This window comes from Columba livia, chromosome 4, assembly GCF_036013475.1.
Source record: "Columba livia isolate bColLiv1 breed racing homer chromosome 4, bColLiv1.pat.W.v2, whole genome shotgun sequence".
NCBI classification, from domain to species: domain Eukaryota; kingdom Metazoa; phylum Chordata; class Aves; order Columbiformes; family Columbidae; genus Columba; species Columba livia.
The window spans coordinates 34,632,142-34,649,590 of record NC_088605.1 but is presented as its reverse complement, the minus strand read 5'-3'; the positions used below and the strand labels follow the sequence as shown (position 1 = coordinate 34,649,590).

General features: G+C 39.4%; 1 protein-coding gene across 15 annotated transcripts in view; it reads left to right on the top strand.

Annotated features, from left to right (window-relative positions):
• STOX2 (storkhead box 2) overlaps positions 1-17,449 on the top strand; it is a 144,774-nt gene that overhangs the window by 111,715 nt on the left and 15,610 nt on the right. For 8 of the 15 annotated variants that reach the window (XM_065061218.1, XM_065061219.1, XM_065061226.1 and 5 more), the window contains one exon: positions 13,179-13,331. In XM_065061218.1, coding sequence (XP_064917290.1) covers positions 13,179-13,331 — 153 coding nt within the window. Of the gene's footprint in view, positions 1-1,419; positions 6,174-6,500; positions 6,636-6,698; positions 6,973-13,178; positions 13,332-17,449 lie in introns of those variants that run through there. The other 7 variants (XM_065061223.1, XM_065061221.1, XM_065061220.1 and 4 more) reach the window with 3 other exon arrangements.

Genomic DNA, 17,449 nt, shown 5'->3' with positions numbered 1-17,449 from the left:
TTTAGGAGTGTGGTCTGCATATTGCTGGAGTCAGTGGCAAAGATATTAGATGGGGGGAGTTGATAATTAAAAGTCTAAACATAAGACTGTGTAAATTAGGAGATATGTAAGAAGTCACGCAAGAGAGCTCTTTCTGTGGAGCTGATAATTTCATCCTTGTTTTGGATACCGCATTTGTTTTTACGATTTATGTGCAAGGAGATTTTCACATTTCTGAAATTTCACTTGAAAAGAACATGAGGTAGGAAGGTGTTACTGTTGTAATAGTAGTAAAATGCCTGGTGTAGGTTTTTGTTTACTGCTTCCTGTAATAAAACAAGTGCTCAATAAAATAAAGAAGCAAAAACCAGGTGAAATGGCCAGGAGAAAACATTTAATCCAGTGAGTAGTTTAACTGCAGGAACACCTTGTTCCAGGTACTGTCATTTATTTGGGAAAGTAGTTTTTGATTGTTGATAGTTGTGCTAATTGGGAGAAAAAATGAAAATCTGCCAGTCCTTGAGGATCTCAAATGAACTGTTTCTGTCTGGAATAAGGGCATTTCACTTTAAGATGCAGTACACACTAGTGGCAACACGTGCAGTTGGTTTTCTAATGCTGCTTCTGAAATGCTTGGCTATCATGAGAGAGGCAGCAGATTCGGTGACTGAACTGTTGTGCTGTAGCATTTCCCATGTAGCCATATTCACAGCTGATCCTCACACAGAGTGGACCAAAGAACAGAATTTGAAAGTATTTTGACCCACTGTGGGAAAAGGATCCCTGCATCCACCCCACGTGGGTAGAGCATAGAGGCAGAATACCCCAGCATAGCTACTTCATGTATTAGAGTATAAAATGTTCTAATTTTGTAAGCATTAAGTACATCTTAAATGTACTCAAGCCATAGTGAAAACTCTGCTTTCCACCACAGGGAAAAAAATGACCCAGTAAACTCTCAACTGCTAAGTCTTTGGAGTGTCTAACCTTTTCTTTCTAAAACCACTTTGGCACTATTTTAATTGATTCCATGCCTGGCCTTTTCATCAGTTCTCTCCTAGCCAGGAAAAACTGGGCTGTTAAAGGCTGCTGCAGTACCATGGGACCTGTGTTCAGTGTTGCGGGTTCTTATTTTAACCTGAAGTTATCTGGCAGTCATCACTATCTGTTTGAAAAGCTTTAACCACTACAGTATCATCTTTGGGATGAAAATCCTTCCACGGTTGCAGCAGTCAATTTAAATGAGAGAGGATGCATTATGTCTTTAGGTTGGATTGCTAATCATCCCTTCATCTTTCAAGAATTTTAACTGCTGACTAGACTCTTGCTGACTATTTGCTGCAGCATCCCCAGCCATGCTGAAAATGTGTTCTGGCTAAACTGAAGAGGATAGTGAAGAACATGTGGCTAAGGGGCTGATTGTTGTGTTTCAACAGCCATGTCCTGCACTTTCAGGAGCATTTGTAAAGGAATATTTTTCTCTGCCTTTATAAAGTTTCCACCCTGAAAGAAAAACATCCGTGTTTATCATCGTTTGCTGTTGTTTGTTTGGTTGGTTTTATTCCTTTGTTTCTCACGTGCTCACTCTCTCTTGCCAAATCTCCTCTAGTGTCAGATTTTTTTAATGCTTCTATCTTTCCTTGCATTTACTGTTTGCTGCCAGAAAACTGACAGGCTTTGTTTTTGAGGGGTGGGGTGGTAGTGTGGTCGGCAATAATATAGCTTTAGCATTGATTGAATTAATTTAATAGTAACAGATTTCTGTGCAAAAAAAACCAAAAACCAAACCATCAAACACTCCTCCCATCCCATGGTCCTAGCTACAAAAACTGTTAGGGAATTCTATGGTTTAAAATATCACATACTTCCAGTAAGCTGTAATTTAAAGAAGCCTCTTGTAGTAGGCAAAATCTAAAAAGGCAGTTGTTTTTACCTACTAGGCTTTTGATGGAGGGAGTTTTGTGGGTTGCCTTGTTTTTCCTGCTGGGACTTGATGGGTTCAGTCAAATGCTGTTTACTGGGTTGTAGTATTAGCAAGTGTGGCATGGGGGGTTTATGATTCTGTCCTGCATTAGCTAACACTTAAAGTGTTGTTTGTTTTTCATTTTAGGTTTTGTGACTCTCATTAACATGTGACAAAGTGGAGATGCTTAAAAAATTGATAACAAATAAGGAGAATTGGATGTTCAAAGATCATTAATCATATCCACAGAACAAGCTGTTGAAGTATAGTGGGCAAGATCGTGGTCTTGGGAGTCAAATCCACGAATATTTGCTTCAAACTTGTTAGTTACAGCAGCATAAAAAGGATATCTGGAACTGGTTGTTCAGTTGTGGGGTGACAGTGAACCACCGATGTTGTAGAGCTATGGAAAAAGCAAGTTTTGTTTTTGTTATCTATAGGGCAGAGTATTTTCACTGAAAGTGTGAAAATGCTGGTTTCCTTGTACTTGACACAGGTGAGAAGTTGGCTGGAGCACCAGAGTATGGTGCAGAGTTCTGGTTATTGCTCTTTAAAGAAAAGTTATGTAAGTTAGAGTAAATGTAGAAGAGTCCTAGGAAGATTAAAGGAGCAGGAGGGGCAGACATACGAAAGAACACTAGAAGAGTGTGCTTTTTTTCAAGCCAGTGGAAGGAGGTCTGAAGAAGGGGAGGCATGTTCCCTGAAAATACATTGGGCTCTAAGCAGCAGGAGGGGAAAAAGAGAGTATTTAAGCTCCTAGACAACATTAGCAGAAAAACAGATGGGCATTACCTGTTGGGATATTGCTGAATTTAATACCCTGATCATGTTTCCTCTTGTGTTTCCTTAAGTGATTTCTTAAAGAACCAGGAGATTTGTTCAGGTGCACCAAGTGGAACTTATTAGCATACTGCAAGTAAGTTGTTATTAGTGGAGCACTAATATGTCAAAGTTTTCTGTATGAAGAGATTTCCTGAAGAAATACAAGTGTGAATTTTTATCTTTCTGATGTTCCTTAGCCTGGTCTCTTCTGGGGCCACAGGGTTCAGGGGTTGTGTTCCCAGTCTGCTGTTCGAGTGCTTCCTGCTTTGTGAAGTTGGTTCTTGTAGAAGTAATGGTGGATAATAATGGTACAGACTATGCAGCTACAGACTATGAAGGCTGAGTTCTCATGGCTGATTTTAGCTTCTGAAATTCAGGATCCACTGAAACTGGCACAGGCTAGTGTGAGTTTTCTCATGCTCTTGCAGTGTTCTTTTTTTAACTTTTTTTTTTTTTTCTCCCCTGTCCCATTTGAGCACATTCCTTTTCTCTTTGTGAGTTTCCCTCTGTTGATGGCGAAAGGACTGTGGCAAAGGAAGGGAGTCCCAGGCCCTGGTTCGGGAGGGCTCCAGGACGTGTGTAAGCTGATGTAGAGTTTCAGAAAGGAGTCTGTCTTCAACTCCAACACAGTGATTGTGCAAAGGAAGAAAATAGGATCCTCACCTCATCTGCTTTCTCATTGTGTGATCTGGAGATTGATCTCAGGCTATGCTGTATTCTGTGCTGTCTATTTGGATGCATGGCGTTATGCGGTGAGAAGTACATTGTGCCATGCACTGTCGGTAAGGCAGCTTTTGTTTCAGTACCACTTTCTATCATGTGCTGGGGTGGAGATGTAGGATGGAGGAACAGAGTAGCTGCCTTGATTGGGAAGTGCATGTGGCATTTTGGCTAGGCCTTCCTCCTGAGAGGCCACGCTGCAGTAACGTCACTGGTGATGGCAGCACTGGTTTATCCATCCACTTCAGCTCTTTAAACATTCTCATTTACATTTTCCCTGCTGCTGGTCTCTCACTTTTGCTCTCTGCCATGCTTGAGGTATCAGGCACTTCATGCAGTTCCTAATACTGATTAAATGGCTGTGTAATAGTGCTGTGAGCTGACGAATTTGCGTAAAGGCAGGCCTAGGTGCCTGTGCACACAAGATGTATTTGCCCTCTCGGTACATGCGCATGCTCAGTGCATTCTAGGTGTCTCCAGGATGTCACACATGCAAGAGGAATTATCTCACTCAAAGCTTGCAGTTGTATTAGTCTGTTCAGAGTGGTCCAGCTGCTCCTGAATATGTAATTGGCATTCAAGTGCTAGAGAAATTTGTTCGGGAGAAAGTATATTTGGGTCGTGGTATTACCTGTATCTTTCTTCTGCTGGTATTTTAACCTTGGTGACAGTAGCATGATGACTGCTGCAAGACTTGTGCATGTGTGTGAAAACACACATGTGCTTGTGCATGCACAAGCTCAGCTATTTAGCTTTCATGAATGTTGTCTGATACAGAGGAAAAGCAGATCAGAGCTCTCGTTTTTTTCTTTCAGGAGGTGCCTCTTGTAGTTCACTTCTAAGCCTGCAGAAATTTTTTTCTTGCAAAGAATTTCATTCCTGTGTGAGCTTAGCAGACAAACAACCAGAGTTTCTGCAGGATGATCCTGCGGGACTCAAAACATTGCAAAAGCCAAGCTGGATTCATTAGAGGCTTTGCAGCTTATCCTGCAGCCCCAGGGAAGGCAAAACTCTTGTAAAGTTGAAGTTTTCCTGGAATGAGGTCTTTCAGGGAACACAGAAAGTGATGACTGTGTGCATAGCAAAAGCCCAGCTTTTAATGTTGAGATCTTGGCTACCGTGTAACTACAGGTGTAGCAAAGTACCCAGTTTACCACTTGTAAATTTACCACTTGTAAATTAGCCATTTATAATACGGCTTTGCTGCATAACAGTTGCCATAGACCTGTAAACAAAAGTGATATTTGCTAGTTGTGTAACTCAACTATTTACTTATCCTCTTGAAACACATAGACCTGTTTTAGGCTGGGTTCGACTCTTCACTGACAGGGTAGTAGTAAGGCTAAGGCTTGCAGCATAGGAAGGTAGTGACCTTCGTATTTAATTCAGTCCTAAACACCTGGTGTGTTTGTTTAGGGTAGAACCTAAGAGAATTGCCTGTTCTAGCACAGCACAAGTGAGTCCTGAAGTACTGTGTTTCAGGATTTTATGGATTATGTGCTTCAAACTATTTCAGAGTGCTCAGGATACAGGAACCTTGAAATAAGTGTTCTGTGACAGCTTTCATTTTTTTGTTTGTCCCTCCCTTTCTGCATATTGGTCTTCTCATTTTGATGATTAGATCATGACTAGAAATAGTTCTTTTGCAGTAAAGGCAATTTTAAATGTTTTGTTCTCTTAAAAGAAAATCCCCAAAGAACTAAAAATATTTCTCCGAAACAGCAGCAACTGTCTCTCATCACACAGTATTCCTACCTCCTCTTCTGTGTTTTCCTGATGCTTTAAGCGTAGCATACCCTCACCAAGCAGAGAAAAACCTAGCACTGGGAGTGCGATCCTGACACAGTGACCTCGTTCTGAGCATTACCTTCTTTGTCAGTAGCAGCAGAAGCTGAAGCAGCTCCGCTGGCTCTCAGCACTTGGAGCAGTTTGACATTTTCTGTCTGGCATGGTTTCAGGGCTCACTGTGTTTTGGAACCCAAGTGGTGAATGGGGTGATGAAAAATGAGAGCTTGGAAGAACTTGTCCACTGCTTCTGATTTTTTGATAAACGGTTTGCAGCAGCACAACTTTGATCCACTGTACAGCAGAGCTGTTTATTACATGCAGGTCTGCAGCATTCTTCAGGACTGACAAAGGAGAGTAAAGCTTTTTAATCAATAGAGTAAAAACTGGTAAGTGCCATGCTAAATAGTGAATAATTTAAGAAAATACTGCTCTGTGTAAGTGTGTGTGCACGCAGGTATGTCTGTGCATTTGTGGTTGTGTGTATTGGGGAACTGTGTATTACATCAGGCAGGTGTGTTAGGGTTAAATTTTTGGTCTTGAGTAGAGGGTTAAAGCTTTAACTTGTCTTTGCTAATGCATGTAAATAGCTTTCTTGTCCACTTAATGAGGAGGCTGGCTTGTTATCCTGTACAATGCAGCTAGGCACTGTTCCAGAAGCAGAGACACTTCATTTCAAAGACAAAGAAGCCAGCGCAGACATAGGGAGAAACCTGGAACGTTGCGCTGTGGATTTTTTCAGAGCGATGACTCATTTCAGTTCACAAAGGATTCTGGGCAGGGTAGTGAGAAGTCAGGTTGGCTGATCCATTCCTATGACTTCACTTTGCAGAGAGCCAGGGAGAAGAGGAGTGACACTGCAGAATCCTGAGGCACTGCAGTGGAGAGGTGCTTTGCGAAGACTGTGAGTGCCTTCAGAACAGGGGGTGGTGTCAGAATGTGATTCCAGCCGTTCCGTGGAAATAGGGCTAAAGGAGAAAGATGTTTTCAAAACACTGTGTGGGAGTTATATTTGTAGTGCCCTTTAGATTCTCTACCTCCATTTCCCCTGTAATTTCTTAACCATTTATTTATTGTCCTTATGTGAGAATTGTGTAAAATAGCATTCTTTTCAGTGGACCTGCATAGATACTGCATTCTTTTTTATCTTCTGGAAGCCCGTATTTCCTGCTTTAAGAGGTGGGTGTTTAGCATATTATTGCCTAAAAGCATGCTGTTTTTCTTCTTTCAGGTCCTGTGGTGCTGACCTAATGCTGCAGCCAGCCAGCTTCCACAGTGATATAAAGCCCCAATATGCACATTGTTGTTACATCACAGCTACTTTGGATACCATACTGGAGCATGGAACCAGACCATAGGGGTTCAGGTAAGTCCCCCTTTTTAACATATTGTGTGCCAGGAATATAGATGTGGTCATTTATTAAAAGATGCATTTGAAAAATATTGTTTGAGGAAACACATTCTAAAGCACACAATATATTAAAAAAATAAAGCCCCACCCTCCTCCTTCCCAGGATAAGCAACACCACCAAAATCTCCTCAACTGAATCCTCTGGGAAAGTTCCGTGCTCCAGCAGAAACTTTTTGTGATCGTAGTTGTAACATGTGCTGGGATATCACTTTGGATCAGGAGGCAGCTGGCCACAGGACATGAATGAAGAAAAGGAAATTTAAATCGCAGGAAATATGGAGGATGAATGCATGTAAGACGAGTCTGCTGACTGTGGACAATTTAGCACCTGTTTCTGAAAGTTAGTGCTGTGTGGTGAACCTGGAGATCATGCTTTTAGCTGGGCCTGAATGATTAAAAAGATCAATTTACATGGCTGAAGTTAATAACTGCCAAGGGACTAGAACTTTGTTCAGAGGCCAGTGTTTGATATATGACTGGTCATCATGAAGATTGCTGTTGTTTTCCTCAGGCTGGTTAGAATTGGAGTGTTCACGTTGCCAGGTCACGTTCATGATGTGTATCTGCAAGGGAAGGTATGTTTTGGTGTGCATGCGTTTCAGAGGTGCAGGAGCTTGCTGGTTAGTGATTGCGTTACTGCTTTTGTTGAGCCTTTGTTTAACGTGTTCTTAAACAGGAATAAAGGGACAAATCTGTAATGTATTTTTTTTTTCTTATTTTTATCAGTCCTCTGCTATGTGTAACTGTCTAGTAAACACAACCTGCAGTATGCTTCATAAAATGCTCCAGGAAATGTGTTTTAAAAGGATGATTTATCTATGGCTGAGAACAGCACAAGCAACACACCTTCTAATTGTCTTTATTTAAGATTTTGCCAGTAAAATGTGTCCTTTTCTGTGTAAGTGTGCTAGTGCGGATCCAAGGTATTTCAGAGTAACCTGGGTAATACCACAGAAATCTGCATGTTCTTCCTCTTCCCTCCTGTTGTTTAATCAGATGGAAACATCGTATGGCTTAAAATGGCAATTACTTATCATTCTTGTGAGTTCACCTAAGAAAGGTTTTGTTTGCGACATCTGTATAAGTATTCTATAATTAGAGTGTTTCAGTCATGCTGGGGCTTGGAGGGGGGAAAGGTGTCATGTGCAACCCAGGCCAGACATGTAACTTCTTCAGCATCTGTCCCTTCTTTAAGTAAATCTGAAAATTTGCTTTCTCTAGAAGAGGCTTTTCTCTTATGGTATTCTTGAAAAAAGGTGATAATAAATATTCCAGGCTGAAGAGCCCTCTTTTTGCCCATTGCCAGTAGTTTGGGAGTTTTTTGAGCTACCTCTTGTTTGAAAAGGACCTTTCTGTAGTTTGTCCCAGAGTGAAATCATAGGTGAGTGTTGACCAGAACAGGCTGATGGCAAGAATTTTTTTGTAAGGGGTTTCTGTTGCAACCACCGTTGTACTCATGAGGTGCCATGAAATTACTGTACTCTCTTATGATGTTTTCTGATGAATAACATAGTACTGTAAGCAGCGAAAGTAATGAAGTTAAATTTCCCTTGACAAGTGTTCTTTTGACTGGATTCTCTCCTGTCTAGTGAGAGATGGGTATGCCTGAAGCTCTGTGCAGATGCAACATGCATAGCAAACACTTGCTTTGGAATCTCTGTTGTCTAGTGAGGCTTGACCTCTCTGGCATATGCACGTACACAGACTGTGATTGTGCAAGCCTCATTTCCTGTGGAAACCATGCTAAAAATCGTGTTTAAAATCTGTCTTGATCCTTAGGAAACAAAAGGTTAAAAAGGTGTTGAGAGGCTGGATGGAGAAGAGCAACTGGGCTTTGACTTTCTATATTTTAAAGGGTGCAGAGTGTAATCAGATGGTCACTTCCCCAGTTCAGGGAAATAGTGTGTATAAATTCTAATATAGTGTGGCTTTGCACTGTAATTTCCTTAGTTTTCCTTCACAATGGCTTTACTGAATTGGTTCCATTTATAAGTCAAGAGGTGATTTTTCAAGCAGTCTTCATGCAAACTTCATGAGACGGGGAGTTTGACTTCCAGGTCACTTCTTTACAGCAGCAGAATTGCTAATAAAAATTCTGTCATCAGTATGTAGTTGGTAGTTTAATTGCTGATACATGGTGCAGAATATAGTCCATCTCATTTTCTCCTAAGATGGTGGTACCCAGACTTTCAGAGGAAAGAGACAGTAGATAAACTGGAACAGGAAAGGTTCTGACTGGTGTGGGTTCAGGATGTATGAATTTACAGGCCATCGCTTTCTCATCTGTATGCTAAGGATAGTTATGGTTACCCTGTTTTTTAAATTTTTTTGAAATCCACTGTATAAGAGATAAATGTTTATTTTATGTGCTACCTAATGTTTTGTTCTAAGTAACAAAAATTATATTTTTTTCCCCCAGGGTAGTGCTACAAATCCCCAAGGTATAAATGAGGACAAATCCTATTAATTGTTTGTTATGTGCTTGGACATTTTTGAAAATTAAGTGCCACTTTAAACGAGAAGTCTAGAATTTTTTTTTTTAATTCTTCAGAGAAAAGTTTGAGAAGACACTGGAGAAGCAGAGCTAAAACTATATATATATATATATATACCTATATGTATATCTTATTTAAACAAAACATGCAGTCAGCTGGTGAAAACTGCTTTCTGAGTTCCAATTTTCATTTAATTTGGAACATAAACATATGAAAGTCAAGGATAGTAATTTGATTTCAAAAGAAAGCTGCTTGAGACAAACATCAGTCAGAGCTAACAGGAGCCATATGCTAAATGTTTTATGTTAAGTGATGTGGTCTTAAAAAAAATAAATAAGGAAAAGCATATTTAATTATTTTTTTTTAAAGCAGGTCTTCCCCAAAGAAGTTGTAGTAAACCTTCTGTTGAACAGGCTAAACAGTATTTATGCACATAATTGTTGTTAATATATTAAGTTGTAGATGCAAGATATTTTCTGTTGTGCATCAAAGAAGTTTGTTCACTTAACTATAACCACAGACTGCTTGTCATTTCCCAGAGCCACAGGATTGTTAAGATAAAACTTGGCACATTAGAGCCTCTCTGAGTGAGAGGGTTTTGGCTTTCTATCACAAGGGTCTGCTGAAAGTTTTACAGATGTGTGTTAGCCTTTTTAAACCAAGAGCCAGTAATTATCTCCAGTGGACAGCTACACACAACAAGCTATGGAGGTAATTCTGGCACAACAGAGGTGAAACAAGAGTTCCCTTGTCATCATGAAGAAGGTTGAAAAGCACTCAGTGGAGAAGAATAAGGCTTAACTGGCAGTCGTCCCTTACAAAACAGAAAAAAAGGGTCTCACATAAACCAGTATTTGTTGGCCAATTCCATTGCATTTAAAGCTATTTAAGTTAGGTTTTTATAGATAATTACAGTTTTCTTTATAGTTAATTAAGTGGTTAATAGAATCATAGAAGCATAGAATGTCCTGAGTTGGAAGTGACCCACAAGGATCATCGAGTCCAACTCCTGACCCTGCATATGACAACCCCACAGTTCACACTATGCGTCTGAGGGCCTTGTCCAAATGCTTCATAATTGTTAAGCTCCCAAATATTTGCAGGCAGGATGTATGTTACCCTGGCACACAAACTATAGCATACTTTGCTAGAGATTGTGTCAACGTTGAGGAACTGATGCTGAATTATTTATATTGGTGAGTTATGTGAAGTATAGTTAGTATTTTGGTGGAAACTCTTGGCTTGTTCCTGTTGACAAGATCCCAGCTGGCAGGGGTCAAATGTGCAGACTGGATGTTTCCTGCACGCTGACCTAGTAAAGCATTTCCATGCTGGAGGCCTGCTTTGAAAGGAAAGGTTGTGCAAAGTGCAAGGTTACTAAAATCCAGGTAAACTTCCTTAACTTGTCCTTAGCCAGTTTTAAGGTAACAAGTCCTGGCTGGGCGTGATCCCGGAGATGGATTTCTGCACACTCTTGGCAGTCAGGGGAGAGGGATGGGCTGCTCACAGGGGTGACCAGAGTAACTGGTTTGAGTCCTCGTCCCTCGGGTGGCAGCTGCAGAGCAAACCTACACTTGCCAGGCTTCATCTATAATCCTCCTCGAGGCCCTTTCCCACTTTAGGAAGCTGATTTATGGTATCAAGGCCCATTCTGTATATCCTAAACATCATTCTGGTTCGCGGTGAGTAGATTGTTCTGGTGCAAGGGAAAAACAGAGGTCGTCCTCCTGCTCAGGCAGCAGTGTGAGTGCCTGGCTGGGAGCAGGCACAGGAATACTTGTACCACGGTGCTTTGGTTTGAGAAATTGGTGATCTAGATAAAATAATTCAGGAAGTTACTGCCCTTCACCTGGATGCCCTTAAAGCTACCCAGGGAGCCCATTTCAGTGCCCAGTGAACCTGTTGAGGGTAAACCTCAACCAAGAGTAATATTCGCCAATCTGACATTGCATTGAACTGAACTTAGTAGTGCTCACAAGGATACTCGTGACACGGATAATCTTTGTGTGAAAGACAGTAATTTCTTAAATTGCTTAGCTAAATCTGCATCATTCTAATCATAATTTTGATGCTTTTTAGACATGAAACTAATCTTAAAGACTGATCCCCTATACAAAATGCATGGTGACTGTTGATCAAAGTTGGTAAACTTAAGTGTCTGACTGATTGCAAAGATTAATCTATGAACAATTTTAAGCTGACAACAGGTATAAGCATTAGTAAACAGTAATATAATGTGTGATGTTCTTTATCCATTCTGAAATTATGAGGGGACAAATGGTGTTTACTCCCAAGTCATGTGAAAGCATATCTCTCACATTTCCCTGTAAGCTGCTTACGATCTTATTGATTGCTATTGTCTGTAAAGAACATGGCAGGAATTTTTTCAGGTGTATATGAATAAAAAACATCCAGAAAAGATTATATTTTAAGTTCATCATTCTGTGGTCAGATAAGAAAGAGGAGGTTCTTGGGCTGCACTGTGCTGGAGCTGGAGGAATGCTGCGCTGTTGAGATTGCGGCATTGATATGGTCAGGCCTGATTAAGCAGAAGCAATTAGGAGACAGCATAGCACGAATGTGTATTTTAAATCATTGTTGTGTCTTGGATAATGTGTACAACAGATTGTACAGCTGGTGTATTGAAAAATAGTGCTCGTAAGTCTCGCTGAAGCAGTTAATGCAATTTGCTACTCCCACCACTTATTTCTTTTTTTTCCAAAGTGCTGAGTATAATGCAAGATGAAATGCATTTTGACAATCAGTTTTAGAAATTGCTATTCCTGTTTACTGGATGTTATAAGAATATAGAATTAATAGGTCAAGTATTAGATCCTTTAAATTGTGGAGAAAAGTTTGAATTTCAATTAATTTCCAGTAATTTGAGTCCTGATATGATCTCAAGACATTGTTCCGTGACAGCAGAAACAGGATGATTTTCCTGAGATTTCAAAGCCATTTAGGTAAAACTTAATCACTAGCTCTTGACTGATCTGTGGCCAGAAAAGGGTTTGTAGTCAAGCACCCCTTGTTCTCTCTGTTACTCTCTATTAATGTTACTCAGTTTCCACTGTCAAAGGAGATCCTTTAACCTGCTGCTCCTTCTGTTAGAGATCATTGGGGAACTTTTACCAGTTCAAGAGGGAGGTACAGAGCAAAATCTGAAAGCATTTCTGTATTTATATAAAGTATGTTAAAAGGCACATCTATATGTGTGTTTTTGTAGTCATGCTAAAATTATCAATTGTAATTTATCCTGTAACTTTCATTTTGAAGATCTTTCAATAATTTTTTAAAGTATAGGTTAATGAATTATTTTTAAAGACAATATGAGAAAAGTTATAACAAGGTTAATCTTCAGACCATCCTGGAACCAGTTAAACTTCTCTTCTAAAAAATACGTAGTCTGTGCAAAGGCATTTGACATGTAGATCCGGGAGAGATTTGCTAAGGCCTTAAGGTGTGTGATGATGCTTTTGTGCCTCTAAACAGTGTTCTGTGCTTTATCAGCTGAGTGAAATGTTATTAATTAACTAAGCAACATTTTTTCTGATCTTTATTACTATTAAGAAAAAATATTCCATCAAGCAGAAATGGTGGGTGATCCATGCATCTGGCCTTTGAAAGGGGAATGGAATCTCTCCTTTTATGTCCAGAGAAATACATGCAACTATTTTTTTTGTGCAGTTATCCAGTAGGATATTTAAGCATGAGGTTTTGCAACCGTAAGTGCTAATTTGTTGACATTTTTCTGAATCTGTCTATTCCACCCTTTGAAAAACTATGTCTGCGTACAGTATATGTCTCCCATTTTCTGAAGTTCACCAGTCCTAAGTTTTGAAATAAGCTGTTGGATGGTTCTCCATTGTGAGAGTTTTATCTGCAGCTCAGTGCAAAGGCTACAGAGCTGTGCGCATCTTCTCCATTTGTATCTCTACATCCTTGTTCTATGAGCAGATTTTTAAACAAAACGCTTCATTGCACATCTGTTATCTTTTTACAGGTGATGTATCACCCATCAGCATGTCTCCCATCAGTCAGTCACAGTTTATTCCACTTGGGGAAATCCTTTGCTTGGCCATCTCAGCAATGAACTCTGCCCGAAAACAAGTCACACATGAAGCACTAATGGAGCACCTAACAACCTGCTTCCCAGGTAACCGGACATTAACAAATAATTGGTCAGTTGGGCGCATGTCTGTAACAGGGCAGTTAAAGAATCCCTAATCCGTACCCAAAAGGTCGCCTGTCTTTTTCGCTTCCTTAAAAGAGGAAATTTCAGTGTTAGGCAGTCTGTTTTTCTTCACTTTTCTCGATGAGAATATTGATTAATCCTGAGATGCTACCCAAAAGTAAAAGAAGGCTTTAGGATTCTAATCTTACAACCTTTTATTTATTCTTAAGCATACAAGAGAATTCAGTTCTCTTCAACAGGGCCATTCATGGCAGGGTGCATTTTGCAGAGTTAATTCCTAACTTTATATAAATATTAAAAATTACTTGACATACTAAACGGAAAACTGTATTATCTTGTTTCTTTTTTTAGACTGATAGTGGAATAAGCTTGTTTGTGATTTTCCTCACAAAATAACATCATAGTCAAAAGTGTTTAGGATTTCTTTAGGAGTTACAGGGAGCAAAGCACACATCCTAACTGCAGCAGACTTATTCCACCTTATGGCTTTCAAGCCAATTGTAAGCTAGCTCGTAAGAGCTCAGTGGACATTATTCAACCAGTTCAAGTGTCATTGCCCAGTCTCCACAGAAATAACCTCATGAAGGTCTCTGTGTAGAGCATTCTCTTGAAGATGCATGCCTTCCTCCACCTAGGACAGGCTCTCTAAACTGATGTGGCCTGATGCAAGTAATAGAGTCCAGTGACAATGACGTGCCTGCTTCAGGGAGAGGTTACGTTTAAAGTGACAGAAGGTTGTCAGCCTGGTTTCCAGGGGTTTTCAGAGCTTTTTTGGACACAGTTCTGGCTTTTGCTTCTGTACTACCCCTGCTTGAAAAATCTTTTAGGTTTGTTGGTTTGTTTTGTTTTTTTCAACTTGACAACTCTCTCCCTGACTGAAAGGTTTGGAGAGCCATATACCTGTTGTGTTCCTAAATGCTGGTGTATTGTTCAGAAGATATCCTTGTCAGCATTTGATAATGTTTGTCAAATGGTAAAATGAAAATGTCTTGGATTAAAGATACTGTAACATCAAAAAAAGGAAACCTATATTAAGAATGTACTCTTGAATATGCTGCTTCCCTGCTGACAGTCTGTATCTGGAGTTGGTGAATCATGCAAAATGCATCTTGTAGAGACGCCTAGAAGTGTGGTGTAAAAACATGGGGCAGAGGTTTACTGCTCTAGAAAGCACAGCTTTTTCACTGTGCTTTGTATGATCCTGGGTAAGATGCTTAATTATTCTGTGCCTGAGTTTTCAGTTCTCTAAACTAGTTCAGAAACTTCTTTTACCTCTTTTACAGCTGTAAAAAGCAACTAATTAAAAATGTTTTAGTAGGAAAACTACTGATGCATCTGCCTCATCTAGGCAGCCTAACTATAGCCATGTCTCAATGTCTTCAATTTTTTTGCTTACATTTCAGAGCAAGAGTTACTTAATAAAGCCTTGATGGTTACATGGTTTTTGCTATAAGTGGTACTAAGTTCTGAGATTTTAAAATATAATTCTGGATTGAGAGCTGTGTTTGGAATAAATTATTCTCTCTGACATTTAATAATTGCACTTCGGGGAAAAAAAAACACTGCAAGTATATTTTTCTAATACTGGCTTTCTGTCCCAGTTTGTGGTTTAGTTTAGCAGGGTTTTTTTTTTCAGTATTCTTGGCTGATCTTGAAAATAGTGGTAAAAGTTATAAGGGATGGAATGCAAAGAAAGCAAAGTTCACAATTATAATTCCAGTTTAATTAGTTTTGATTATTTTTTTTTTCAAGGCATGTTTTCTGTATAGCTATGTACTAGAAGAGGTCCATAGTTTGCAAGTATTTTTGCAATTATTCTATCAATATTTTTTTATATAAACATTATTGCATGGTGGAAATGATAATTTACTAGTGGCATCCCTTGGGTTTCCTGGGAGCATGATTTGGTGTGTCGTGATATTCTTACTAGACAGAACCATACATCAAAAGTAATTCACCAGGCTGGATTGTTTTGTAGACTCTGCTCAGAAGAAGCCTGAGGCAAATTAGCACACAGTCTCTTGCTGCCTCTTTTTTTTTTCCACTAGCCATGTGCATCTGCACTTCTCAAGTCTGAGATTAAAAAAAAGGAGAGCCTTGTTTTTCCCACCTCACTTCCCAAAACTTAAAGAAAATTATTTGGCCAAAAAAAAAAAAATCCACCCTTTGTTGTCCATTTTTTTCCCCTCTCTAGTGAAATGCCTTTCTCTCCTGGGCATGACATATTTAACATAGCAAGCATACATGTTCTACCAGTGCATGAGGATTATCCAAAATTTTTGACCTTTCCAGTAAACAGAACCTTTTCTTGTGCTCTGTGATATTTTTCACTTGTCTGCCCAAACTCTCTCATAAATCAGTCGTGTCTCTTTGAGTCCTTGTTTTCACTGTGGCTATTTTAAAATATCTGATGTCCTCCCATATTCTGATAGTTTATTTTTCCTGTTTAGGTGTTGATGCTCTGAGAGAGAGGAGAGTGTTACCAGTGTAGATGTATCTGTCCTTGTCACATAACCTCTCTGTATCTCACTCTGTAGCAGCACTTGTCTGCCTGTGTTGTTTGTGTTGTAATGAACGGATGCTTCTTTGCATTCCGTGGTGTGTATAAATTTCCTAAGACCCCAGATGCTATTCTCAAACTACCCAAGAATAATAAACCTCTTTCCTCAGTGCAGGATCTTAACACTTGCAGTCTAGACCTCTGGTTTGCTGAGCCATTGTGCAGGCATAAATCTGGGCCATGGCTCTGTCTGAAATAAGGTATGCTAATTATTTATAACATCACATAGCAACCACTCCACATCCTTAACTAGTATTTCATGAGCCAATCAGAGTATTTCTTTTATCCCTTGTTAAGCCTTAGCATCAGCTCAGGAGAAAATCATTTTAGCAGATTTAACACCATTTAAATACTACTTCAGATGTATTTTTCAGTAATTTATTTTATTGCAAAAGTTTGATAATGCACATCTTATTTGTGACTTTTGTTATTTGTCAGGTTTTTAAAAAGTCGGAGGGCTTTTACTGCACATGCTCCCATTATTCTAACTTAGAATTAAACAATGAGATGTTTGTACAGCCCTACTTTATAATTTATTGACCATGGTCTAAATCCTGTACATTAAATGTAAATCTTTGAAATCCTATATAAGGAGCTAAGAATGTAACCTCTGTTGCTGTGTTTGGCAGCCAGACCCTCTTATCTATATGAACCTGGCTGAAGAAAACATCAAGCCTTTGTCTATGCTGCCTATAGTAAGGATTTTTTTTCTTTCTTTTTCTTTTTTTTTTTTTTTTTTTTTTTTTAATTTGTCCACATACTTGCTAAAATCACTTTAAGATGTTCAAAATTTCAGTGTAGAAAATACTTGTGTATTGGACTAGATTGCTTTTGAAGTGAACAGTTCTCTGAGAGCTGGTAAATTCCTCTGACATTCGCCTTCATAACTGTTCACTCTTTAAATATGTGAAATGTATATGTAGCACTTAAAATAAGTGTCTTACATTAACTGAGTTCACTCTAGGTCAGTGTTCTTTGTGAGCAGCAAACAAGACATAATCTTCTGTCTGGAAGCTCAGTGGATGGCATAGTAGACTCTCTTGAGATGCAGAAAATGTACATGTCTGATGATTCAGTGTCCAGACAGTTTCTGCTTTTGAATTATTAAACTACTACATAATCTTAAATAACACCACTGCTGTCATGCAGTATTTTATATGCTAGAATCTCTAAACTACTGGGTTTTTTCCTCTCGTTCCTATTTAATGGAGGGAGACAATAAGGAGACTTCTGAATGCAGTGGGGTAGGTTGTGGGCAGGTTGCTGTAAAGAGAAAAGTCTTGAGAAAGCCAGGAAATGTGTATTTAAAATAGCAACAATGGGAGCTAGAGTAGTGTCATTTCTCCTGTTCATTGTACAGGAAATTTAATTCCAGTCCGGGTCTGTTTCTGCTTTTGTGAGTACCTGAAAGAGATGTGAACAGAACCCGTGGCTGGCATTAGCTGGCACTGCTGAGCAGCAAAGATGCATCTGCCATCCCCACTGCTGGCTTAGTGAACCACAGGGACGTACGGTGTGC